This window comes from Brugia malayi (assembly GCF_000002995.4).
Source record: "Brugia malayi strain FR3 genome assembly, contig: Bm_v4_Chr3_scaffold_001, whole genome shotgun sequence".
Lineage (NCBI taxonomy): Eukaryota > Metazoa > Nematoda > Chromadorea > Rhabditida > Onchocercidae > Brugia > Brugia malayi.
This window is the reverse complement of record NW_025062477.1, coordinates 13434812-13460751: the sequence shown is the minus strand read 5'-3', so window position 1 is coordinate 13460751 and position 25940 is coordinate 13434812. Positions and strand designations below refer to the sequence as shown.

Sequence of the window (25940 nt, the reverse complement as noted above, 5' to 3'; positions counted from 1 at the left end):
TCAAATTTAATTTCTCCATGAATTGTAGAATAATGATATTTACAAGTCAACTTTTTCGGAACGCATAAGTCTAAATGTATCTCAGAACTATGCCCTCCACTTCGGATAATTTTAAATCTGCAATCAGTAGTGAAATACTTGAATCAATTTTTTGCCAAATACTTGATACGGTAACAAAAGATATCTAGCGAGCACAGAACTGTACATTCTTTTTGCAGCCAAGAAACTAATTATCGATCTAATAAAAATATATTAAACATTAACGACAAAGTTCAACTTGCTATGCATCAAGATGCTTTATCATTCAGGTGATGCTTCGTCACTTATTCCTTCCAAATCTCTCCTCGCTCTTACTAAAATTTCGTCTTCTTCCTCACCATTTTTCCTATTTTCGGGAGCTAAAAGATGAAAAATTTTCCTAGTTCACATGACGGTAAATTTAACAATAAAAGGAATGAAAAAAGGAGCACCAATTTTTTGGAAAGAATTTACCTCTTAAAATGGAATTCCCGCTTACAATTGTTGCATTATAGTCCTTTTGCTGGCTGCATTCATTTTGAAGTTCCTAATAAATAAGTAAGATTTCTAACAAAAATTATGTATAGTGGCAACCGGTAACGAAAAAGGAAAAAGTTAAGTGAAAGCAAAATTGTAAATCAAGCAAATTCTTGTTGTCGTCAAAACTTCATTTGAAACACAGAAATCAAAAATGGACAGAAAACTACATGCATGAATTGCCCTAGTAAATCTCGTAATATGTTACCGTAAATGTTTTACGGTCGGAGTCTGAGCTTTCAGACAAAATTAGTCGTCAGACGACCAGAAATTCGTCATTACAGACTTTTAGTGACTATTTGTTATAACTGCTAGTTTCAAATGAAGCTTATGAAAATACAGAAATTACAATTTGTCACCTGACTGGTTGACCAGCTGCTTTCAGCAAGTTCTGCTACAGATTTTTGGTTACCTAAGCGATGTAAACAAATTGCACGATCTTCACCAACACTGGCTATATGCGTTCCATCTATCGAAAATGAAAGACTTTTCACCTTAAATTGCATTCACTGTTACCGTTTTTCTGAAGCTCTTATTGTTATCTTAGATACAAATTAAGATACAAAATTTGAGCGGAATTGATAGGCTACGGAAACATACGAAACGGTGAATTTGGAAGGACAATTTAATTTTTTTTAATTAAAAAATGTTCCAATGTAACCATCTCATTAAAAAAAAAAGCACCAGGAATGCTCGCTTTCTCTTTTCTTTAAGAGAAAAAAAAAACTCAAGACTTGAGAATCAAAATCTACTACAGATAGCTTCCAGAACCATAATAATTTCAAAGTAATTTGTAACTATCACTTCGGGGAAAAAGAGATTTTGTCATTTCCTGAAACTCTTTTAATCCTGGTTTATAACAAACAATTCACATTATGCTAAGTAAATGGATGACCAGAAACTAACTACTCCTTCATGAGCTCCTTGAAAAACGTGAAGTGCAGAGTCTTGTGTAGTACTCCACAGAATTACAGATCCATCGTTCGATGAACTTGCAAACCTTTAACTAATCAGATTTTAATACAAATACAATATACGGATTAAGGAAGTAAAAATAAACAAAGTCCATACATTTGCGGATCTCGAGAGTTATATTTGACTGCCGTAATACAACTTCGATGACCACAAAAACTTTTAACCAGTTGTGCCTTGTCTATACGGCTAAAATAGATTTTTATTGAGTACGACGAAAAGTGATTATAATCATTATAATCACTTTTTATGCTCTCCACAAAAGGTCAACTGGCTCTTTGTGAATCTTAATCAGAGTTGGAATTTGAATAAAAACTAAAAAAAAAAGGAAATTCTTTCAAAAATTCAACTGAGGATAAGTCCTTGAAAAACTCACATCGTATAAAGTTTGACGATCTTATCATCTGAGCCAGTCAACAAACTATCCGATGAAGGAGAAAAACATGTTGCCCTCACTTTAATTGCATGTGCTAGAAATGTTAGTTAATTATAGATTTAATTATAGATAAACTCAGCAATAAATGAACTTTTCTGGCATTCTGCAGGGAAAGAAAGATCATACAAATTCGTATTCTAGCAACAAACCTTCAAAAAAAAACCGAATTTCAAGTTTTGGTGCATTGAGTATCGTGACAATGCCTTCATTGTTAGCTACAGCAATCATTTTATTGTCTGGGCTCTAAAATGCAGTGAAAATAGCAGTTTGAAGTGTCCCAACATAAGTATTTAAATGAATCAAAAAATGAACTGAAACATAACTTCTTAATAGCTTAAACTAAAAGAGATAAAAATTTGGCCTTGGATATCGCATGAGCTAAGCGACAATCAAAAAAAATCGTTACATTCTGTAATTTTCCGAATGAAAAAGACTTTCACAATCAGCGGGGCATAGGAAATACTTCCAAAATCTGATTCAAATTCCAGAGCAAGGATTTCTGTGCTATACAAAGAAATAAACTCTTTTGATTAATAGAGATTGACATGATACTGTTTTGATTAATAAAAGTAGAATCAGTTATACTAACTCAAATTTTGTCTTTTGAAATCAGTTGTAAAAACTCAAAATCTCTTCGATTTAATTCAGAAGGAAAAAAAATGAAAACACTAACATACGATAACGAAGAAACCTGTCGTGCTCCGGGAAAACTGAGGTTATTATCAGCAGCACCTTTCAGAGATAACCGCGACAGAAATCCAGAAAAACTTACTAAAGCACAGAGAAATTCATAAATAATTTACACTATGTAAGCGAGTTCAAAAACAATGAAAGACTTTCACAAATCTAGAAAGTAATCTTCCTATACTGTAGTCAGGATCTTTAATGCCAAGCTAAAATTAACATCCTTCCTCCTTTACCTGCTTTTATGCCAATAAATAAATATAGTAAAGCATTGTATCAAGCAAACTTCTGAAATTGAAAAAAATTAACATATTTAACCTGTAAGATAACGAGTTCGGCAAGGTGATATTCTGACATACCACTGTTCCATGAATCCCATATTGAAAATATCGCCATTATATGTGAAGTCAGATAAGGATAAATTAAACACATGCAATAAAGAATCGATACCAACAACTGCTATCACTAAAGCAAATATTGGAATTCTTAAATTAGGATGAAAAGATGACTAAACATGTTGATTTGTAAAAAAACAAAGTCCAACTTTAGCTTCAAAATGTTTCGAAAGAGAAAAAATTGTACTTGCGCCATCAGGTGTAACATCAAAATCCTGCGCTCCGCTCCTCCATCCTTTGATTTCTTGCTTCTCAGTTAATGAACCTGGGTCACTTTTATCCCTAAAGTATGAGCTTTTCACTATCTTCAAATTTCCATATTTCCTTTTAAGAATTACGCCAAAGGAACATGCTATAATCCACATCTGTATTTAAAGATTTATGAAAAAAAAAAAGTGTTTTTTTATTAAATTAAGCCATATTCCCTTCATAGCTATTTTTCAATTTATTGTTTTCTTCTAATGAAGTTCTCGTTTTGTTTTATTTAATTACTTTGTTACGATTTCGGTTATAGTAATGCTAAAAATTATAAGTGCAGCTTAATATTTCAAACTATGTTATCAAAAAACAGATCTAAGGACTAGAAATATGAAAAAGTTAAATACTGGTCTGTAACTTGTAAAAAGAATAAGAAAAGGGAACTCACACATGCCATACTTTCAAGGAATCATGTGCGCATGTAATTAAGTAGTCTTCCAATGAATAAGGATCCTGTATGTAAGATACACCGATGATTGCACGTCCATGAACTACAAATCAAATAGTTATCAATCAGTGGAAACTACTGAAATTTGAACAGAACAACTCACTTTATATGATATTTGTTAATTTTTAAATGAGTGATGGTATTTTACATACAAATGCTAAAAAGACAAAACGAACCTTTTGGGATCTTTTTAAGGGTCACGAAACACTCCTCCCTGCTCGGTGTTTCCTCACTTAGAACTGTCATTGACGTATTCACACGTTTAAGGCTTACAGTGCCCGAACCGTTCTTCACTGCATTTTGGTTCGTCCTCCAGCATCAAATAGCCTGAATGTGTTTATTCTCCTTTGCATGCGAGTGGAGTGGACTGTCTCGTCTCATTTGATTAATTGTTTACCACTCATCATTCGATATAAATTTAAACCTTACATCTCTGATAGTCTTTTCAAGAATAGCTAATAGTGTACCAATTTATTATTTTGGCTAAAATGTTCTTAATTTCAACAAAATTACCTTCGGTTGTTATCTATACATTTTTTCAGCCTGCTAGTTTTCTCTTTCCTTTTAACCTAGGAAATCTTATCTTGTTCGATGCTTTCACATGCTTACTAGTTTTAAACTGATCGATGCTGAAATATTTTATTCCTCAAATTCAAGTTCATTTTTGGACACCAAATTTTGAAGTGCTGAATGCATTTTTAAACGAATGTATTTTCTTTCCAGTTAATTTTTCTTCCGTATTCTTCTAAATTGAATAATTTCTTCCAGAATGGCACCGTACAAGGAAGATGAAGTGGAAGTGAATAATGTGGTAAAGATTGTTGACACTGTCAAACCCCACTGTGCCAGTAATGTTCATGTTAATTTATATGTCTCCAAGGTTTGCTGCTTATGAAGTTTTAGTGCGCTTTTATCTGCTTTTCGGGGTAGGAAATGTTAAAAATCAAAACCAGACTAACAAGCGGTTGTGGATGAAATATTTCTCCAAATGTTGGATAGATATTTCAGTAAAAAAAGTAAAAAATGTAAGTCAAATGTTGACTTACATTTTTTACTTTTCTTCCTGAGGGAAATAAAAATGCTTCGTCATCTAAAAATAGTGAGTTATGTTATATTTATGCTAAGAAAACTATGTTAAGATTCATGCAAGAGTAAAATAATGGAGAGTTTGACATTACTCAGGTTGTGGTTCATCCGCTTGTGTTACTGTCTGTGGTTGATCATTTCAATCGCGTGAGTAAAACTCAAAATGTGAAACGTGTGGTTGGCGTTTTGTTAGGAAGCATGAAACCGAATAGGACGCTAGATATTGCTAATAGCTTTGCTGGTAGATTCCTTTTTGCTTCGTTTTCCATCTATTTTTTTTTTTCCTTTTTCCTTCTTACATTTACATTTTATTATTGACTCTCTCACTAGTTGCTGGAGTTATTTGTTTTGAGTTCCGTTTGATGAGGATGAACGAGACAAGAAAACTTGGTTCCTCGACATGGATTATTTAGAGAGCATGTATGGTATGTTCCACAAAGTAAGTATTTTTTTTTTTGTCAATAAATAAACAGATTATTGGGGGTGTGTTAGGCTTTTTTTTTTTTTTTTACATATGGACGCTTTTATATTGTCTTCCTTTTTACCTATGATTTATGAACTACTGTTAAGGTTGCTGCACGCGAAAAAATCGTTGGATGGTACCATACTGGTCCAAAACTCTGTCAGGTTAGCAGAGTTTCGATTCATTTATGTGTGTAATATGTCCGTAAATTTCTCTGATTACTGAATTTACCATTATTGTACCTAAATTCTGGATAGAAACGAAAAGGGGAAGGGTATTTAATACTTGGCAATGAAAATGGGAAATAGTGCAGCAGTTGCGATTTTGGTTTGCAATAATTGGACGTGGTTCGATTCCTTTCGTTGTATCGTGTTTGCAGAATGTGATGATCATAACGGGTAGCACTGGGCTCTGAATAGGATGAATGAAGAAACCCGGTCTGATTCTGCTTATGCCTTTTCCAGAAATTAAGTTTTTGGCTAATATATTCTTCGGTTTATTTGTTATTTTTATGAACTTCTAGAATGACATTGTGATCAACGAGCAATTGAAACGCTTCACATGTAACCCTGTTCTTGTTGTTATACAGGCTGAACCAAAAGATTTAGGGTTACCAACGGAAGCTTATGTGGAAGTGCAAGAAGTCCATGATGTATGTTTATTTTTCGTAATTTGACAAGAATTATTTATAGGAGTTATGATCTCTGAACTGGTATATTTTTAACTCGTTCTGCATTTTTTTTTTTTTTTGTATTAAGACTATCTTCTAGGATGGTACACCACCAATCAAAACTTTCGAGCATGTTCCAAGTGAAATCGGTGCCGAAGAAGCCGAAGAAGTTGGAGTTGAGCATCTTTTGAGGTTAGTTTTTTCTCTTCGATTGTATTAGTTCCCAAGAAGTGGAATAGCTTTTCACTTAAATTTCTGACTTTACAGGGATATCAAAGACCAGACCGCAGGAACTCTTTCTCAAAGAATCACTGATCAATTAATGGGATTGAGAGGTTTACATGGGCAGTTGCTTGATTTGCAGTCTTATTTGCATGAGGTAGCCGAGGGTAAATTGCCAATCAATCATGCTGTTATCTATTATATACAGGTACTTTTATTATTTCTGTGCAGTGAAGTCCATTATACTATTGAATATTTTGATATCGAAACTTTTGGTTTTTCATCGTAATTCCATTTTTTTTTTCAATCGTAGATGCAAATGACTGCACCTGCCCTTAGTTGATCCGACCAAAAAATTAGAGATTCAAGATCTTATGATGGAATAATAAGGAGGAAAAAATATGAATAGAATATGTCATGTTTTACTTGATTATATTAACTTTTACAATTTGAAAATTGCTTCAGTCAAACAGTCTTTTTCTGTATTGAGGAAGTATTGAATCTTTTACCGGATGTCACATCACCTCAATTTGTTGAAGCACATAATGTGCAGACAAATGACCAGTTGATGTGCGTTTATATGGGATCTCTGGTACGAACTGTGATTGCTCTACATAATCTCATTGATAATAAGGTAATTCCTGAAGTTTTTATAAATAGATAAAGAAAGTTTCTGAAAACATATTTTCAAACGTTCAAAGCGTTGAATTCATTTAATGATTTTTTTTTTTTTCAGCTTTCACTACAGAAGAATGAAAAAGATAAAGATAAAGGTGAAGGAATAGAAAAGAAAGATGAAAGTAAAGAAGAAAAAAAAGAAAATAAGGAGATAAAAGACGACAAAGAAGGCGATAAAGAAAAGGATAAAGAGAAAGCAACTAGAAAGTGATTACTTTAGTCTTTATGATCATTTCTTTTGCTGACTTCATTTATCACTCGATTGTTCTTTTATGGTACTATGAATTTTTCCAAAAAGGATGAAAAGCAATTGGCAGAAAAAGATGGAAATAAGTGATTGAAGGATCACATCTAGTAAGTTCGTGAAGTTAGAAATCCCTTCAAGTCTTTTTTTCAATATTGACTTTTGTATGGTGCCTTTGTCATTCTGAGAAAATGCATGCACTGTTTTTGAGTATCCTGATTGTCATTACTGATCAAATTTAATCTTTATTATTTAATGTGAAGAGTGATAAATATTTCCGAAATGTTCATCATTCAAATTTCATCTTAAATTAAAAAAGTTAACTCAAGATATTTTTCTCAACTCCAGTTCGTTTATTTTTATTACAACAGTTAGTTCGTTTGAATTATAGAGTTTAGTGATTGCACTTTGCCGGATATCACATCACTTAATTATATTCTTCTATGTTATGATTGTATTAAAAAAGATTTTTCTATTTGATTGCCAGATTTAAAGAGCTGGAATTATCGAATTACCAGTTGTTCAGCTATTCTTTGCAATTATTAGCTTAAGAACGATGCCTGTTGATCTTAAAGTTTTCATTTTATTCGATTTGTGCGATATTGCTTCGATATTCGATGAGATAATCAATGTACGGAGAACATACTGTAATGCGGTATACTAATTTCTATCATTTAAAACGCAAGTTGCGTTGAGAAATAGAAATGATCATAAAGGAACTGATAGAGATCATGCTTACCTTTCACATTCAAAAATATAAAGATCATTGTCGCTGTCATTGTTAAGCTCAGTGGATTCACTTTTAAATATTTGTCGAATAAGCTGTTGTGTTCAGAATTTTATTACTTGATTAACTTTGTAGTCACGAGAAATGAAACAATTTGAGGATTCGAGAAAAATGAGCCTACGTATGGTTGCGGTACTGAAAAATTTTGCCCACATATCCACAAATAATTGATTGAAGTTAGGACAATAAGTTCTTTAAATTTTACATGAGCCATTAACAATATTTTACATCTAGATAATTTGTGAAAAGAAATATCAATTTTTAAAAATGCTAGTATTTCCACATGTGATTTCCTTCCATCTCAAAAATTGTGGCTTCAAACAATTTACATAGCGGAGATCAAAAGGAAGTGGAGTGCATCGTCATAATCGTATTAAATATTTTGTTAGATTTTAATGAATTATTTTACGTCTTCCCACACCACTATGTTTAGTCTCTGCAATCTCAGCTCTCAATGATTTTTGTGCAAATGAAAGAAAACTGGGACGAAATGCAAGATTTTATTGCAGGGTATACAGCAGAATACAGTACAGGTACAGCTCATAGCTAATTTGTCACTTTCTAAATGTAATGCACAAGGAATTTTTATTTAAATGAGCTTGAAAAAAAAGCTATAAATTGATGATTTTCTGTTAATTGGCAGTAATTCATTTTATATTGGTGTGCAGTTGTTAGCTGAGTTTTATACTGTTCGTTGCCTATTTGCTGAAACTTTAATATTAAATATTATTGAGATTGGATTAGAATGTGGGAGGGTTATAATAAATTGTTTGCATTCGAAAGCTCATTGACGAACTGAAAAATTAAAAATTGTGGCAGTCACTGTTATTTCTAAAATTAACCTGGTAGTAACCTTCAGAAATTAAATGCCGAGAAACCAGTTTAGTATTCCCGACTTAAAAAACCCGGATGCAGACAAAGTTCGTTTAGAGGTAAATTTATGACTTACTTTAGTAGTACAAGAAACTTATTTTAAAAAAATGATCTAGATGATCAATTTCATGCTTTTTTTGTTGAAATATTACAGGCATAGAAATTGCTATAGATATCAGTAATACAATAAATGGAAATTCGTTGGTTGATGTTTGAGTTTCAGATCAAAAAAGCATGCGAGAAGTTCATGTTGTCCGATGATAATCTTATGAAAGTGTCAAAAATCATGGATGACGAAATGAACCGGGGCTTGCGGGGCGAGTCCAGTAAGACACTGATATAAATGATAATGTGTATTGATTGTAATGCTAATAATTTAAAGCGTAAAGTTGCAGGATGATTTCTACTCAAAAGATAAATGAAATGTGACACAAAAGTCTCAAAAATCTTTTTATAACATTTTCAAACTTAAAATTATGAATGCAAGAAAAGAATAGGTATCGTACGAATTTCTCTACTACAGGTTGCCTGAAAATGTTGCCATCGTTCGTTCGGGCAGTTCCGAACGGTACGGAACGAGGCGATTTCCTGGCACTTGATCTTGGCGGTACCAATTTTCGAGTGTTGCTGATTAAACTGAAGGGTGATGTAGCTGAGATGACTGGTAAAGTATATCGTATACCTGAGGAAATTATGAGAGGTGTTGGCACTGCGGTATATCTTATATTCTTTTTAAGTATTCCGAAATACTTGCAATTTACTTGCATTCAAATCAAACAGAAACAAACAAATTGCAGAACTTGCTTGCATACTGCAGTTACGTTTTTGCTAATCCCTTCTAGGATGCATAAAATTATTTGATCTAATTATCTGATTCTTCAACCTACTGAATAACTGATTACTAGACTGAACAATTTGCTTATTTATAGACCAAGATAATTAGAGATTTATTAATTAAAGAGGGCACTGAAACTTAATAAATTCCACGGATTTCGGTTTTTCAGGAAAACAATATCTTCTATTTTCTTAATAGCCAAAATTTTCTAACTTCAACAACAACCATACTTCATCCAGAAGTTAAATATAAAATTTTGATAAAAGTTGGCGGTTTATTTCCAAATTCTATGCTCCTTGTATTGTTGCTTACAATCAGAACTCTCAATTTCTTAGTTTTTGTCACCATATTATATTAATAACTTAATAATTCAAAATATTATCACGAAAAAACAACTTGATTCTGCGAAAAGCAAAAAAAAGTGGCAACAGATTAACTTCGTGGTGACATTTCTTTAGTTGTAAATTCCGGAAATGTTCTGTTTTCTACTAACGGTAGAGTCAGATAAATTAGACATATAGTCTTTATTTTCATTATCTTCAATACGCTCAATAACTGATCGTATTTTCATCAGACTGAACAAGTGAAGCTTACTTTTAAACTATCCAAAATCATAATTGCTTAATTCGTATTGGAAGCAGAATTTTGTCTTTTTTTTTTTTGCTTATAACGAATTCAAATATAAAAGCCATTTCTAAAAATTTAATCATAACCTGCTTTGGTGAATTGATGGTCTTCCATTTCATGATTGAATAGATTTGAAGCACTTTAAATTTACGATTTCAATGAAAAATTAACCAGATTTGACTAGTTTTCTTCTTTCATTGCTTCATCTTTGAAATATGACTACGAAGTTAAGCAACAGTCACGGGATGACACTATTCCTCTTTACAGTACTATTCGGCTTGGAGAAATCCTTAGATTATTAGCCAGAATCATAAAATATTTAAGAAACTAATTTGATTAATAATTGCCTACTAATTTAATTAATGCTGTAAAAGCTAAAGCAGTCATTTCCGCATTTGCTTTATAAGAGAAGGAATATTTACTTTAAGAACTTCAAGTAAACCAGCAACGAGCAGACAAGTCTAGTTGTGTATAGAAAAAATTATTTATAAATTGGATTGGCCATCTATGATTTATAGCTATTTGATCATATTGGCCAATGCTTAGCGGATTTCCTAGAAGAACATAATTTAAAAGAATCCAAAGAGTTGCCTCTCGGTTTCACATTCTCATTCCCCGTGGAACAAGAAAACCTTACCGCTGGCAAACTAATTAATTGGACGAAAGGTTTCAATGCGAAAGGAGTGGAAGGCCAAGACGTCGTTCAATTCCTTCGAGATGCGTGTAATCGACGTAAGGTATAACATTGTCCATTTTCCTATGTGATATTTTATTCTTTGCTCAATCGCTGAACGCTTTTCTGCATTTCATTAAACCTTCTATTTCACTGAAATTAATGCATAATTCAGGTATTAAATAGTTGAAATTTTAGGATATAAGTATTGATGTAGTAGCATTACTTAATGATACAGTTGGCACTTTGATGGCATGTGCCTTTAAAGACAATACTTGTCAAATCGGTGTTATCCTTGGAACTGGCACAAATGCCTGCTACATGGAAAAGCTATCCAATTGCCCAAAATTCAAAAAATATGGATTTGACAGAGACAAATATCCAAAAGAAGTTAGTTTGATAATATAATTTAATAATTTAACGAAAACTAATCATTTTATTAGATTTCAATTGAAGATAATTCCGACACTTATGTATTGCTTTCTGGTTTATAGATCAAAATACATTTAGATGATTATAAACATAGAATGGGGAGCCTTTGGTGATAATGGCTGCATAGATTTTCTTCGCACAGAATTTGACAGAGACGTCGATGGTGGATCTATCAATCCGGGTAAACATCTGTAAGTTAGCTCTTCTGATAGACTTGAATGTTCAAACTTATAAAGTAAAATAAGATTGAGAGTTTATTTTCCATTTATTTTATTAAAATATGACTACTATTTAGAAGTCATAAGGTATATTTGAAGATTTGAAAAGATGATTTCTGGGATGTACTTGGGAGAGATTGTGCGCCTTGTTCTTGTAAAACTTGCAAAGGAGAAAATGCTCTTCGATGGTGATTATGAAGCTATTTCAAAGCCAAATTGTTTTCCAACCAAATTTGTCTCCGATATTGAGGAGTTCAATTTTTTCCTTTTCGATATCATTTATGAATTGTCAAATGGTTTTTTATGTCATTCGAATCAAGCTTTTCAAAAAAGAGACGGTAAAAGTAAAACATAGGGATAATAAATATTAGCAAAAACTTGATTTCTTATATTGTTACTCTTAATTTCTTAGTAATATCTTAGTTATTTTTAAAAATGCTTTCTACAGTTATTTTATGACTAATTCAGACAAAAGGGTCTCGGCGATTTACGAAGAACACTTCAAATCCTTCAACAAATCGGAATTAATAAAATAAGTGATAGCGATTGCTTTCATGTTGCATATGTTTGCGAAGTGGTCAGCACTCGGTACTTTCATTTTTGGTTCTAGGAAGCCATCTTTCCATCCTTGTTTTATCTTTGGTTCCTTTCAGGAAAAAAATATAATCTTAAGTGGCATTTTATTAACATTTCTTTTAACTTTATTCTCTATTCAAAGATAATACCTCTTTAACGAATAAATTGGTAATAAGTAAAACTAGAGATTATTGATAATTTGGTAAATGTTGATCAGTTAAATCAAATTTATGATAAATTAAATTGAGTTTTCATTACTAGCACATTAATTACTTTTAACAGAGTAAGCATTTTTAGGGCTGCATATCTCACTGCAGCTGGCATATCATGTATTTTGACCCGTATGCAAAAGAAATTTGTAACAGTGGGAGTAGATGGATCGGTGTATCGGTTTCACCCGAAATTCGACAAAATTCTTGATGCGAAAATCAATGACTTATTGCCAAAAAATCTTGATGTATGTCAAATTTTCTGCTAAATTTTGTTTTAATAACCTGAACTTATTTAATAAAATTCCCAGTTCAATTTAGACTCCTTTTAGATAATAAATAGCGCCTTTCAAAATAATTAAGTCAAGGGGGCAGCAGTGGTGAACATCTCTGTTATATGACCATTAAAGTCTACATTTTGTCAAAAATTTGACCGAATAAAGTTTTCCAGTACCAACTTATGCTGTCGGAAGATGGAAGCGGTCGTGGAGCAGCACTTGTCGCTGCTGTTGCTGATCGGATCAGGAAGGAACATGAATAAACCAACGGATAATTGCTAAAACAAAATACTGTCAATACAGTCACCGAGATTACTGATAACATTGATAGCATATTTTATAATATACAACTAATTTTTGACCTACCAATAAACTCTTACATTTTATCAATAAGATTGCGACCTCTTCATTGGTTGATGATTTCTTGCAACCAGCAAATTATTTCATACTTTTGTTTGATTAATTCGTATCTTAGTCTATGAACATCGGTCACTTCATTTATTATATCTCTTCACAATACCTCTCACACAGGACAATTCAAATTCATCTCCTTCGATGAATTTACATCATGTACAAATGGACAAATATTAATGTGAATTAATGTTTGAAAAAAAAAAAAGAACAATTTAAATTAACAACGAATGTTAACAGTATATTATTATTTGAGCATAATAGTGATTACTCACTAAAACAAAACTTTAATCTCAGCTGTTCTTCTCATTTCCCTTATTTCCTTTGCCATCAAATTTACAATTTTATGTAACAAAAAAAATATAATGAATTCAAAAAAAAGAAAAAAGAAACATGATGAGACTCATTAAAATTATTAAGGTACAGCTTAATAATTAAAATTATTAATTTAAATTAAAATTATTAAGATAAAGTGAAATCGATTAACGAAATAAGAAATGAAGAAATTGGGATGAAAATCTCTAATCACCAAGAAATGCTTTCATGTAGACATGTCAATTTGCAATTTTTTTTTTGCAAACTTGTAAAAAAATATCCATTTCATCTACACTTCATCAGATGCGTTTTACAATTTAAGATATATAAGCAATGAGAAAAGTGAAGAGAGGAACTAAACAGTAAGAGAAATATTCAGTAATAATGGTCAAACTTTACTTTGGCTTAGTCTAGTTATGTGAAGCAACTGTTAGCAATTAACACTTTTACTTCTATTATAATTAATTGCAAGAGAGACAAGGAATACACTTACAAGATAACATTAACAAAATATTACTTTTCTGCATGAAATTCACTTTCGGCTATGCAAATTTTCATTGTTTTTTTATCATGCAAAGCTATCGTATTCTCTAACCAATGGTTGGTTCATTTATACATAATAGAATTTGCAAGACGTTTAGTGCTACTGTGCTTCTGATAAGCAGTTATTTTAAGGTTCCGATGTTTTACTCAAAGATATTTAAAGCATCGAGCGGAATAAGTATCATTTTATCTGTATGACTTATAAAATCAATAACATAATTTTATATGAAACGAAACAAATTTTATCATGAATTATTTTCAGCAATAAGAAATTTATGCAACTGGAAACTATTTCACTTATTTTGATAATTTATTTCATTAAATTAGTAAGTTTTTACTCGTTTATTACAATAAGTCTGTGAAATAATTAAAAATGCGTTTAAGAAACTTCCATCAACAATCATTGAAATTATACAATTCTTGATGTTTTATATTTAGGTTGCTTATGTTTTCTTCGATTAAAAAATCCAGGAAAAAATAATAATTTGGGAATGTTTTTAAATTTGACTCGCATATTCCTATATGGGAATATATTCATATTTTAGTAGAAATTTCTGAGTTTTTGCAAAAAACCCAGTGCTATTTTCAATAACCTAGTGATTATTTTTTAAGCCATTATTATTGTTGAACCACCAAATTCCAGCATTAAAATCAGTCTTAATTAATAATAAACTATGCAAATTATGTGAAAACTTTTTAGCATTGTGTCCTGTGTCAGAGAGATATCAAGCCATCTGATCTGAGTACTTCGTATGATAGCCAAAGAATTCGACGATTAAAGCGTGAACTTGCAAACAATATTGTAGAAGGTCCACAAGGTAAGAAAGGACCACGGGGTCCACCGGGTCCCACAGGTCCTCCAGGACTGCAAGGAGAAAGAGGGCCACCCGGTGAACAAGGTCCACCTGGTCCACCAGGCCCTCCTGGTCCAAAGCGTAAAGATAGAAGGAACTTTGGTAAGCTTTTCCTACATGTTTTGAGTGATTTTTTTTTTTCTTTAGATTTCTTCTGAGAAAATCTACAAGAAATAATTCCCAGTTGATTGTTAGATCTTCAACTAACTCTTCGAAATATTTGACAATTTCTAAAATTTACAGAACTCAAACTAGAACTAATTAGTCGAAGATATTCTTTTAAGAAAAACCGGTATTAGTGGGAATAGCAGTGGGTGCACTATTTGCGTGTTCACTTGCGCTGGTATTCTTTCTTCTGTCTGCAACCAGAGTGATACTGCGAAGTTCCAACGACGCTGAGGAAGAGTAATCTAAGTGATAATGGAGAAATCCAACGATGGCAAAAATGATGCCGGATTGATATTACTATACTCATACAGAAATTGGTTAAAATAATGAATTTAATTTATTTTATGCATAAAAGTTATTAACTACGCCATAGAAGTTCATTTGAAGTAAAATATTTAAGTGAAATTGTTGATTAAAGAAGCTTTGACAATGATAAAAACAAATAATACTCCTTGATAAACTGAAAGAAACATCTCATAAGAAAGATAAGAGTTCATTATCAATGAAAAACTAATTGGTAGATAATGATTATCATGAGACGATCTACTTTTTCATCTCGAAGTGTTAGTGGTCTTTGAAAGCTTTATGGTGAGCTCATCTAACTTTCTCAGCCTAATTACTTGAGAATACATCATGTAACTTTTCATAATAGCTAGGTGTAGATGAAGTCGAATATAATCCGATTATTTTGTCATTAAGTTCATCATAAATAATGGAAATTTCCTAAATTTACCTGAAAATCCAAAGTCTGCTTAAACCACGAAAAATTTAGTTTAAATGAAAAAATTCTATTCAGATGATTTGATTTTCTTACTGATGGCGCTGAAACAGTTAAGTTAAAATAATATAGAAAGCAATTATTACTCAAATTTCAGAAAGAGAGCAAAGAGAGAAATGGAAGAAAGGATTCAATTCTTTGCGCTAAAAAATAAAATTATGCAGTATGAATTCAGCAATTTTACCACACACACACACATATACACACATAGACGATGAAAACGTCTTTCAAAATATCTTAAGCTGCTTGTCACTTTTCAAATATTTCACGAGGAACAGTTAATCATTGTGAACATTTATATTACTATTAAAATCGAAGTATATATATAATTTTATGTTGGCTTAAAATCAAAACCATATCACTGAAGCTACATTTGAATATTTTAATCTTAGCATAACTTGAAAATCTTTAATTACATCATCGTTTCTTCAAAAATATAAATACAAATTAGAAAATTATGCACTGAATCAGATGAGTCCGCTTTCATTCTCCAAGGTGACTACGTTTAAATTTCCAATAGTTTTCTTTTTCAATTCTATATATATACTTCTTCCATCACCCATTGCATTATCATCGATACCTGGCAACGTAGATTTACCATTGTTCGGCTTTGACCTAAAACTTTGATTGCAGTTGTCCTCGTTCTCAAAAAAAAAAAAAAAAAAAAGCTAATGAAAATGATTAGAACTGATCGGATGAACAGATTATAATGATCGCTAGTTCCAGATTTCTCCATCTTTGTCCAGCTTTTTACTTACTCAAAGGATCAAAACGAGATTGCAATGCTACTCTGCAATAAATAAAACAAAAAATAATTGAACTTACACGGGGAATACAATAGAGAATGTTCTCGTTTTCTTGAAAATACAATAAATTATAATAAACACAGTAAACAGAAGTAGAATAGTGCCAGCGATGATGAGATATTGTTTCAATTCCTCATATTCCATTAACGGTGTTCCTCAATGCTTTCTACTGTTCACTCAACAATTTTCCAAAATTGACAAATGCATGTCAAAAAAAGGAATTGAGGCTACTAAAATTCTTGTTGAATTTTTTATAAATGAAGGTCAGAACTAAAAAGGTTGATTTACAAGGCACAAAGATTAAGGAACAAATTAATTATTCACTGGATTAAAAAAGAAGTTTGTTTTATATCCGTGAAGTAAAGAAGAGAGATAATGCGATTTCATTCATTTAAATTGAGTGAAATTCCAAGCAATTCGATGAACAGCACAATAGCTTCAATTGCAAACTATTCAACTATGACTTGCTTCTAACCTGGATGAGTGGCTGAACTGAACTAGAAGGATTTTCCGATTGCTTAGAAAAAAAAAATATTCTAGCAGAACGATCTGCACTGCATGAGAGATATTTACACAGAGAAAAATTGATCTGAAGTTATCAGAATAGTAGGAATCTACAACAAAATGAAATTAATGCGTCATGTCGCAGACATCTTGCAACAATTATCGATGGAAGCAAACCATTGATGCATTTCTATAAATCGGGAAAATTCGTTTGTGTAAAATAATATTTTATCTTTCTTTGCAGCCAAGAAAAAGCCAAGAAAAACGGCAGGCTAAGTGATCGATTTTAAGTGTACTTTTAGAAGAAATTTGTCTTTTTCCAAATAATAAAAAATGAAGAAACCATATCACTCGTCAAATAATAAAAAATAGCAATATAATAATAACAGTGATGGCCCAGAAGTGTTTGAATTCGAGGAGAAAGAAATAATTATTAAAATATTGCAAATGTCCATTCTCAGAAAATCCGACTAACATAAGTTAAGAAGCCGAAACAGATATTTAAAAATTGAAATAAATTGATAAATTGCTATTCTGTATGATGGTAATTAATTGCTAATTAGCGAGAAATCCCTTACCTTACATAACTATCATTCAGATGATCATTGCTTTTATAGTATCAAAACAGTTCGCATTTCAGGTTTGACATTTTTAAAATCACATTAGCTTTGAAGTGAGACATTTGGTTGTAAAAGCCTATCAAAATTCATGTTGAACAATGAATGATAGCATTTAACAAGTAAACATCAGAAGGAAAGGATAGAAAATGATTAAGAAAAACTGATCTTTATTACGAAAATCGAAAGTGCATAATACATACAACAATGAAATTTGACTATTTAAGAGTAATTGATCTGGTCAAATTTGAAGAAATCAAACTATTTTCGAAATTTTTGAAATTCATTTATCAATACTATTAACTATTACTACATTCCAGATGAACAAGTTCTCTCAGCATTATGTTATATGTTTTCATAACCTATTAAAAAAACAGTATCACGGAAAAGGCTCAGACTTATCAAATTAATACTCGAAGATATCAACTGTCTTTCTCACCTGATTGTATCGACGACATATTGGATATGGTCTCATTCGTTTATATCATGTCACGCCATAGCATTTATTACTATTTCTTGGAGGAATGCTAAGTAAATAAGAAATGAACTTTTGACTACAACAAATATGGAATGGAAAGCATACTGATTCAGACCTTCAGAAAGGGAAAAGATTGCAAATGATGAGTTTTTTCCTGATGAATTTGATTAGCTTTAGAATTGGAATTTTCTCCAACCTTAAAGAGTAGAAAAAAATTCTAGATTAAAATTTTAAGTATCGAATGAAAGTAAAAAGCCAAACACAATGCTAAAATGTGTTTTTGTGCGACTTTACGCACTACCCTGTTTCGTTTGAATCAACTATTCATTCGCTTTTCAAGAATGGAAATCTCTGACCATTATCGGCTTCTAACCATCTGCTAATGGATTGAGGGTCAGAAGCTGATGAAGGATAAACTTTTCTGAGCTTCCGTAATGTTCCATGATGCGCCAATCTTATCTGACAATAATACAAATTATCTTCGCTAAAGATTCGCTAAAAGTCTCAAAATTATTATAAGGAAATCTGGAAAGGCCGGTTTGTCTTAATTTCATACCTTGAAATTACTTATAAATAGTCTTTTCGTTTTTTTCTGATCAAAAATTATTCATTAGTCTTTTTCAGATTTTATTACTATTCTATCAGGAAAATATCACTGCAGAATCAAAAGACACTGCTAATAACATCAGAGATATATAATAAATAATATTAACAATTAAAAATGTTAAGAGAAAAAATAATAAGAGAGAAATTAGTGCAATGAAATGTGGACCATTCCTTGAAGAGGATAACGATGAATGAATGAGTACAGCGATCACTACTAGTGTACCTAGAAAAGCAGATCTAGGTTATCGCTGCGATATCAGTCAACGTTAACGATGTTCCAGGGGTATTGCATCAGCAAGAATAATCAACCCATCATCCACATATCACAAGGTATCGCTATATTTCTCTGCAAATATGTTCTTATAAATTACTTTAAATCATCAATGCCAGCATTGCAACATATATGCATGATGTCTGTAATCAATAATAATAATTCTGATAAACCCATTCTCCTTTTTTAACTCATTCACATTCTTCTAAGTCGGAACTTCAAAGACAATGAATCATATTTTTGAAAAGATCTCAAAAAAAGACGTATAAATATAAGTACTGAAATTAGTGGCTACAACTGTCTTTTCCGCTTGCAATCTCCACCTTATACTTCTTAATTGATACAGCTGCATTTCACTCAAATGTAAGATTATTTCTAAAAAAATACGTAACGAATGAATAATTCACTAATTAATAAGCAAATAGTTTTTTCCAATAATAAAACGTGACCCAGAACGAAATCAATTTTGGGAAATGGTTCAATTATATCATAAAGTATGGAGAAGAAAGAAGCCAATCAACCAAACGGATGTTTGTATTCGGCGTGGAAATACAAATAAACATTTTAAGCAGACAAGTGGGATATTTTAATTAAAGCAATGAAGGGCACTTTGTAATAAAGGAACCCTTGCTGTATCTGAAAGGTGAAAGCATTTCCTTATAAGCCACAGTACTGATTCATATCGATTCGACTGATCGACAATCAAACGTTGAAAGCATTCATTACTGCATTTAATTTTCTCAGTGCATTCCCCATCACCCACTTTTCTTTATTTTTTAATCAGTAATAATTAATAACTGATAACTAATAATTGATAATAACGATGGTAATATATTAAAATAAAATAATAACGATAATAATAATAATTTATTATGATAATAAATTACAATAATAATAATATATAATAATAATAAATTACAATAATAATAATTTATTATTATTAACGCAATTTCTATTATTATTATTACTATAAATTTAACATATAAATTTAGTTAGTAGTAATAATGGTTATTAGTTTAAATAATCCCACTTAATTATTATAATTAGTCCAAAAATAAAGAAAATATCCATTATTAATATGTTTGAAAATATACGAAATCAATTTTAAGCACGCCACGATTTAAGTACTTTAAGTAGATGTAAGCATTTTTCGATATATGTATTAGGTAAGCAATTCTTTTTTTATATTTTTGTTATATATTTAGTAAATGGATCCCATCTTTTGCCCTTCTGTTTACATTCATAAGCGTATCAAACAAAACTCACATCTATTGTTATGTTATGTTATGTTATGTTAGAAATAATCAATTTGTTCAATGAATTTATTTTGAAATTTTAACGCAAGAAAGGCTTCTCATAAAAGTCTTAAGCGGATGCAACAGTGCAGCACAACCGCAAACTTCATAAAGAATTTAATTACCTGGTCTGAGATGACAAGGCAGCACTTACATATGAAAATGATTTTGCAGTTTACTACAGAAGACAACCATTACCATCGATATTATTTAATGTTTATGATAAATCGTTTACTGAAGAGACAAAGACATTCAGTTTTACAAACAAAAAGATAGAGACACCAAATATGAAAGGCACCGCAGTATTAATTCATTGATAGACAGACTCCAAACATAGAATTTGATAATCGGAAATTTAACCGAGTAATAATTTGGATTTGCTTTGAAAACAGTAGAAAAATGTTCCTCTACAGTGAGTAGTAACTTTCTGAAAAAATTGCGGACTTTTCTTCAAAACATTTTACTCGGGAAACAATCTAATTCCCAGCTTTATCTACAAAAATTAGAAAAGATGAAAACTCTCAGTAAAGTATCTCGAGAAACACAAAATATTTGCAACAACTACGTAAGTGCTGCATTTTCCCATCTCATTTAAAGTACATGTGCAACTCTTTCATGTTTGATTAGCATTCATCAAAGCCATATCAAAATGTCAACTTCAATCGTATTTGATATGAAACATCCTATCTTTTAGTAAACATAACTGAGATTAGTTCGACTACATCGCTTAACTTGCTTCTTAATTATTATACGAACTGGAAAACAAGAAACATCCGACATTACCGCTAGCAAAATATTTAGAGGTTTATGTTTACGTCACATCGGAGAAGTGAAACAGACTGAGTTTTTATCTCCAGTTTTATATAATATTCATTGCAATAATTTGACAAAAAAGGAGACTAAACGTATAACTCAAAAAAAAAAAAAAAAAATTGAATTTTTGGTTTACAATACTTTTGTGTTGTAAACAGCGTTTGGTACGCTATAGGGCATTTCCCCTGCATAGTGATAAAAAATAGGACAGGTTGAGGATGGAAACTGGAGTGGATGTATAATCAACAATATTAAATTGATGATGCAGCGTGAACTCACATCGAGATTGATTATTTGAGACCAGAGAACGTAGCTAATATCTGAAAGCCTGAGTAACACCAAAATCAGAAGGCATCAAAAGTGTTAAAGAATCCTTATAAACGTACAGTCTCGAATATTCCTACTCATGCATATAAACCCCCACTAACAACTAATTTTATTACCAACTAATTGGTAATAAAAATTCTAAAATCATCCAATCCTCGATTTACATATTTGCAAAATTGAAACAAATCGCGATAGAATGAAATTTATAAAATTGTTTTATTAAAAAAAACTCCAAAATATCACCCAAAAAACATTTTGTGTTTTCACATAGGGAAAGAAAAGATATCACATAGTGTAAACAGATGAGAGAACAAAATATTATATTAAAAAAAGTGAAAATTCTAAACAAAACCAGAAGAGTTACTTAATATAACTAATAAAAATGAAGGGAAAAAATTAACCGAAGAGTTGGTCAAAATTAATACAAAATATGAAGTCCGTAATCATCCAAAAGTTTGATGTGAAATAAATTCCAAAACCGTCGCTTTGATACGAGTTTGGAAAGGAAAATGGCCAAATGGCCAATGGATCTTCACTGATTTATGAAAGTTAAGGAAAGTTTTCGCATTTTATTTAAAAATGTCATATTGGAAGTGCCGTATATATAGATCTCAAAAAGTGAAAACTATAAACAATTTTTTTATTCCATTTACTCAATATTCTTGAGGACATTCAAGAGAAATTTTGTTTCACTAGTGGAAGATATTCATTCTAATATTAGACTATGCTTTGATAGCTCTAGCCTTTCAAAATTCATTCTTTTCGTTCAATTCGTTAATAAAGTTTAAAATCTAGTTATAGTGCTATATTTTGAAACGTTTTGAATTCATTGAAACATAACTGCCAGGATTTGTATAAACACGAAGCGTAGAGCCATTAGATAGTTTTGCATGTTTATATTCCTCACTGTTCATTGCCTGTATCCATGGTTTATTATTGTCTGGTGAAGTTGGATTTAATCTTCCTTGAGGTAAGACTTTTCGTTTTCGTGTGTAGCTTCCAATTCTAACGCATTCATAATTTGGGAGAGTTCTGCTTTCCATCTCAACAGGATGTTGCTGTGCTCTCACTGTTACATTATCATTCCAAAACGTAATGCGCTTCTCTCTGCGTCTTAGTGAATTATTCTTGAATGACATTCGCTGATCCTCCAAACTAAATGTCATTGTTAGAAAGAGATCCGATGTTTAATAGAACATAGGATGTTTCTGTCCTTCTATATTTTAGCAAAAGAAAAAGAATACAAACTTGGCAACAGAAACATCTTCATATTCTTCTTCACCACAAAAATCAATATCAAATTTGTCAGTAACAGAGTTCACAAACTGCAGAAGCGATCTCGAACGTCCTTAAAACATTTTTAGTTATTATTATCAACGATTTTAATTCGATTCAGTAATGAAAATTCTTCTTAGAAAGTGCTCACTGATTCGTATGGCTCTGAATGAAATAAAGAATTACATCATCATTCCTCAAAATAGTCTTCGGACCGGCAACTACCACTTTTTCTAGCATATATATATATAATCATTCCTAACAATAATAACAAATCATTTTATTTTCCATTAAATATTTTTCTTGATCACTTCAATAAATGAATAAATAAATGTTCCCGTTTGTACAACTGTTGTTTCTCTTAAACAAATTGACTATAAACAACTGACCTGCAAGTGGAGGAGTTCGTTTCGATAGCTGAATCGAAGACGCTATAGTCTGTTCCGCTTCTTCTTCACTACGTTTTTTCGACAAAGGTGACAAGTTCGGTGCAGCAAGTAAGCATACTGAAAGCATCAACACCGCAAGGCAAGTACCAGCATGTACCTTTCGTTTCGATCCATTAGCAACCATGCTTTGTAGTTTTCGCAACTGCGATAAATATGTTGAATTTAATATTTTCAGATGTTCCACCTGCAACTGCTTGTTCTTCATTTTTGTTATTCTAATGAATGAAGCATTTATAAAGTAAGAAAAAAGAATAAGGTCGATATGTGAAATCCTTAGCATGTACAACTCCCGTTTTCTCATTTGAGCACAACTTAACAAGATCATAAGCGACGAAAAATCGAAAAATGGAACAGTTAAAAAAGATACCTGTTTCTTCAGTTCCTCATTCTCCTGAGTGCAATTCTCCACGCGGTCCTCTAGTGCTTCAATATAGTCCTGGAAGCTTCGTAATGAATTCAAAATATAAACAAGCTTGAAGAAAGAAAGTAGAGATCCAATAATAAGTTACTTGTTTTTTTTTGCGACTTGTTTGAGCTGAATGTTTATTTCTAATTTTCCGACGTATACGCTTCAGTTCTCTTTCTTCTGCTTTTGTCAACGGGTAATATTCTGGCAACCGAATCCCTTCCTTTTTACATAATTTCTTTTCCTCATCGGTCAATATAAGTGGTGAGTATTTCCGTTTGCCTAAAGATATTTAAAACTATACTTTGAATTATCATTGATCCGCTATTTGTCTTAAACCTCTGTTTTAGTGCTAAAAAATACCAAATAATCAATATATAGGATATAGTAAAAAACAATAAGAACAAAGAATATAAACGGTCCTAATATGATAAGAGATGAAAGTGTCAACAAAAAAAAATACCTCCTGAGCCAACTCGAGTAAATGGCGTTCTTGTCTTCTTGTTAATCTCAATTATATTGAACCGATTCGCTTTATGCGTAGAAACAATCGAAGGAGTAGAGCAGACCGCTTTTAAAGTATGCTCTAAAGATATATATGAACACTGACAATTATCAAGATACTCAATTCACACATTAGAGGAAACATACCTGTTTTATTTTCCCTTTGTGGTGGTGGTAAAAAGTTTTGTTCACTGTTCCAATCTTCAAGGATTTCTCTACTTGCTTCCTAAATACCGAAATTAAATGGATGAAGTAAGTTTCGTGCACTTCATTGCCGGTTAAGTATTATTAAAAAAGTAAGGAAATAAAGACGAAATCTAAATCAGTAGAATAAAAGTAAAATACTTGAAGCACATCAAACTCTGTACTCTGTAGAAACGAAGCCATGGAACTGCTTCCTCCATATATCGAGGATGTGGCCGATTCTGCTAAAAACGAATTACAGTAAGTCTCAAATTTCAAAAATTCATTTTATAATTCAGGAAGCCAACAGCAACTGGATGCATGCATAAAGACGATTAGACAGTGACAAGTCACGAAATCTCGTGAAACTCACCCACTCATCCTCACAAAAACTTACTTCGTACGGACGCATAGGAATGTTCCTCTTCAACATTCTCATGCGCGTCTAACTGTAAACATAAACTATCCAGCAAACAGTTCGAACCATCTAAATATGGCACTGGCGATATGTATGACCCGTTAGATTCCGAATTATTTTCGACAAGATTAGGATCATCATTCGATAAAAATGGATTATAAACATCTGAGGAGTTGCCACCGGATAACATCAAGTCTGTATGTGGGTCCGTTAATATTTTATCCAAATCGAGATCGAATGGTGTACTCTCCATCCCACCTGAAATAAGAATACTGCACATTTATGCATTAAAAATTTTCTTTTTCTGCAATTCCAGACATCCGAATATTTTTGAAAAGTGAAATTTAAAAGTTGGCAGTCCACTAAAATATCACGTATGTACGAACGATACCGTCTTTTTTCTAAATGCAAAACATCGAGATTTTACTGATATACTGATATGTGAATGTTTCTTGCTAAACGGACAAAAAACTGATTAATGTATACAAAAACAACTAGCAGTATATAAAAGGCTACTGGTAATGGAACAATTTGCATCAAAAACACAGAGAATGTGATTGATAATTGTAGCAAATTCTGACAATTCAGTTCATTTAGTTTATAGATCAAATTTAGGTATTAACGTATAATGAAAAAAATCAATATGGATGAAAGTGGCATAAGAAAATTAAACAAAGTGAGAAAATAAACTGGCAGAGACACTCTCGTAAATGCAATTAATAAGTAATACTATGGTATTAAAAAATAAATATATATAAATGGATGATCTCAAAGTTTCAACTTGCCAATTTTCTTTCCTAACAGACTGAATAAAAGAAACTAACAAGATCACATATTTATCAAATAAGAATAATGGAAAAGAAATTATAACAATGCAAAAAATCAAAGCAAGGAACAACAAATTAGATTTCATGACTTGAACATGCAAGATTTTGTGAGGTATACAAATATGTATATATACACATAGAGAGAGAGGGAGAGAGAGAGAGAGGGAGAAAGAGGAAGAGAGAAGGGGAAGAAAGATTTCTCCAAATTCAAAAAATTGCATTCACAGCATTTTTTTAATTTCAAATTTAAAACTTTAACACTACGTGGAGGCAAGGAGAAAACTATTTAAGAAAAAAAGGTCAGCACAAAAGACAAGTAAAACATTCCCAATAAAAGAAAAATTAAATCAAAAATAAACTAAAGTGCGCTTTGTAAACAGGAACAAAAAAAGTATAATTTGGAACATTTTATGGAAATGATCTAAAAACAAACTCTTAGAAACTCTTCGCTGTTTATATCTGACTGATTCTTT

The 25940-nt window shown here is 31.5% G+C and overlaps 6 protein-coding genes and 1 further gene across 7 annotated transcripts; 4 read left to right on the top strand and 3 right to left on the bottom strand.

The window, feature by feature from the left end:
• Positions 1-300: 300 nt before the first annotated feature.
• On the bottom strand, positions 301-3994 carry Bm10228 (the record flags this gene model as incomplete). The annotated part of the gene is made up of 12 exons (XM_043081066.1): positions 301-398; positions 493-565; positions 915-1049; positions 1462-1555; positions 1627-1716; positions 1904-1997; positions 2113-2206; positions 2637-2734; positions 2966-3112; positions 3230-3324; positions 3689-3791; positions 3925-3994. The coding sequence occupies 12 exons, from the start codon at positions 3992-3994 to the stop codon at positions 301-303; spliced, it is 1191 nt and encodes a 396-aa protein (XP_042937000.1).
• Positions 3995-4517: 523 nt separating this feature from the next.
• On the top strand, positions 4518-7078 carry Bma-rpn-8 (uncharacterized protein; the record flags this gene model as incomplete). The annotated part of the gene is made up of 9 exons (XM_001898624.2): positions 4518-4628; positions 4931-5075; positions 5188-5273; positions 5405-5461; positions 5821-5949; positions 6068-6159; positions 6235-6397; positions 6680-6823; positions 6926-7078. The coding sequence occupies 9 exons, from the start codon at positions 4518-4520 to the stop codon at positions 7076-7078; spliced, it is 1080 nt and encodes a 359-aa protein (XP_001898659.2).
• Bm16845 lies at positions 4749-4819 on the top strand. Its single transcript, XR_006228118.1, has one exon. The product of XR_006228118.1 is annotated as a pre-microRNA Bm16845 (primary transcript).
• Positions 7079-8764: 1686 nt separating the features above from the next.
• On the top strand, positions 8765-12882 carry Bma-hxk-1.3 (uncharacterized protein; the record flags this gene model as incomplete). Its single annotated transcript, XM_043081065.1, has 10 exons — positions 8765-8830; positions 8995-9097; positions 9295-9485; positions 10752-10970; positions 11105-11296; positions 11417-11529; positions 11656-11808; positions 12025-12144; positions 12430-12589; positions 12793-12882. 10 exons carry the CDS (start codon positions 8765-8767, stop codon positions 12880-12882), a joined length of 1407 nt encoding a protein of 468 aa, XP_042936999.1.
• A 1281-nt stretch (positions 12883-14163) lies between these two features.
• Positions 14164-15151, top strand: Bm10232 (uncharacterized protein; the record flags this gene model as incomplete). Its single annotated transcript, XM_043081064.1, has 3 exons — positions 14164-14214; positions 14589-14844; positions 15027-15151. The coding sequence occupies 3 exons, from the start codon at positions 14164-14166 to the stop codon at positions 15149-15151; spliced, it is 432 nt and encodes a 143-aa protein (XP_042936998.1).
• Positions 15152-16155: 1004 nt separating this feature from the next.
• Positions 16156-16638, bottom strand: Bm526 (Uncharacterized protein; the record flags this gene model as incomplete). The annotated part of the gene is made up of 2 exons (XM_043081063.1): positions 16156-16303; positions 16514-16638. 2 exons carry the CDS (start codon positions 16636-16638, stop codon positions 16156-16158), a joined length of 273 nt encoding a protein of 90 aa, XP_042936997.1.
• A 5570-nt stretch (positions 16639-22208) lies between these two features.
• On the bottom strand, positions 22209-24893 carry Bma-let-607 (bZIP transcription factor family protein; the record flags this gene model as incomplete). The annotated part of the gene is made up of 9 exons (XM_001898621.2): positions 22209-22560; positions 22654-22753; positions 23070-23313; positions 23497-23565; positions 23639-23817; positions 23999-24121; positions 24187-24265; positions 24385-24467; positions 24620-24893. 9 exons carry the CDS (start codon positions 24891-24893, stop codon positions 22209-22211), a joined length of 1503 nt encoding a protein of 500 aa, XP_001898656.1.
• Positions 24894-25940: the final 1047 nt, after the last annotated feature.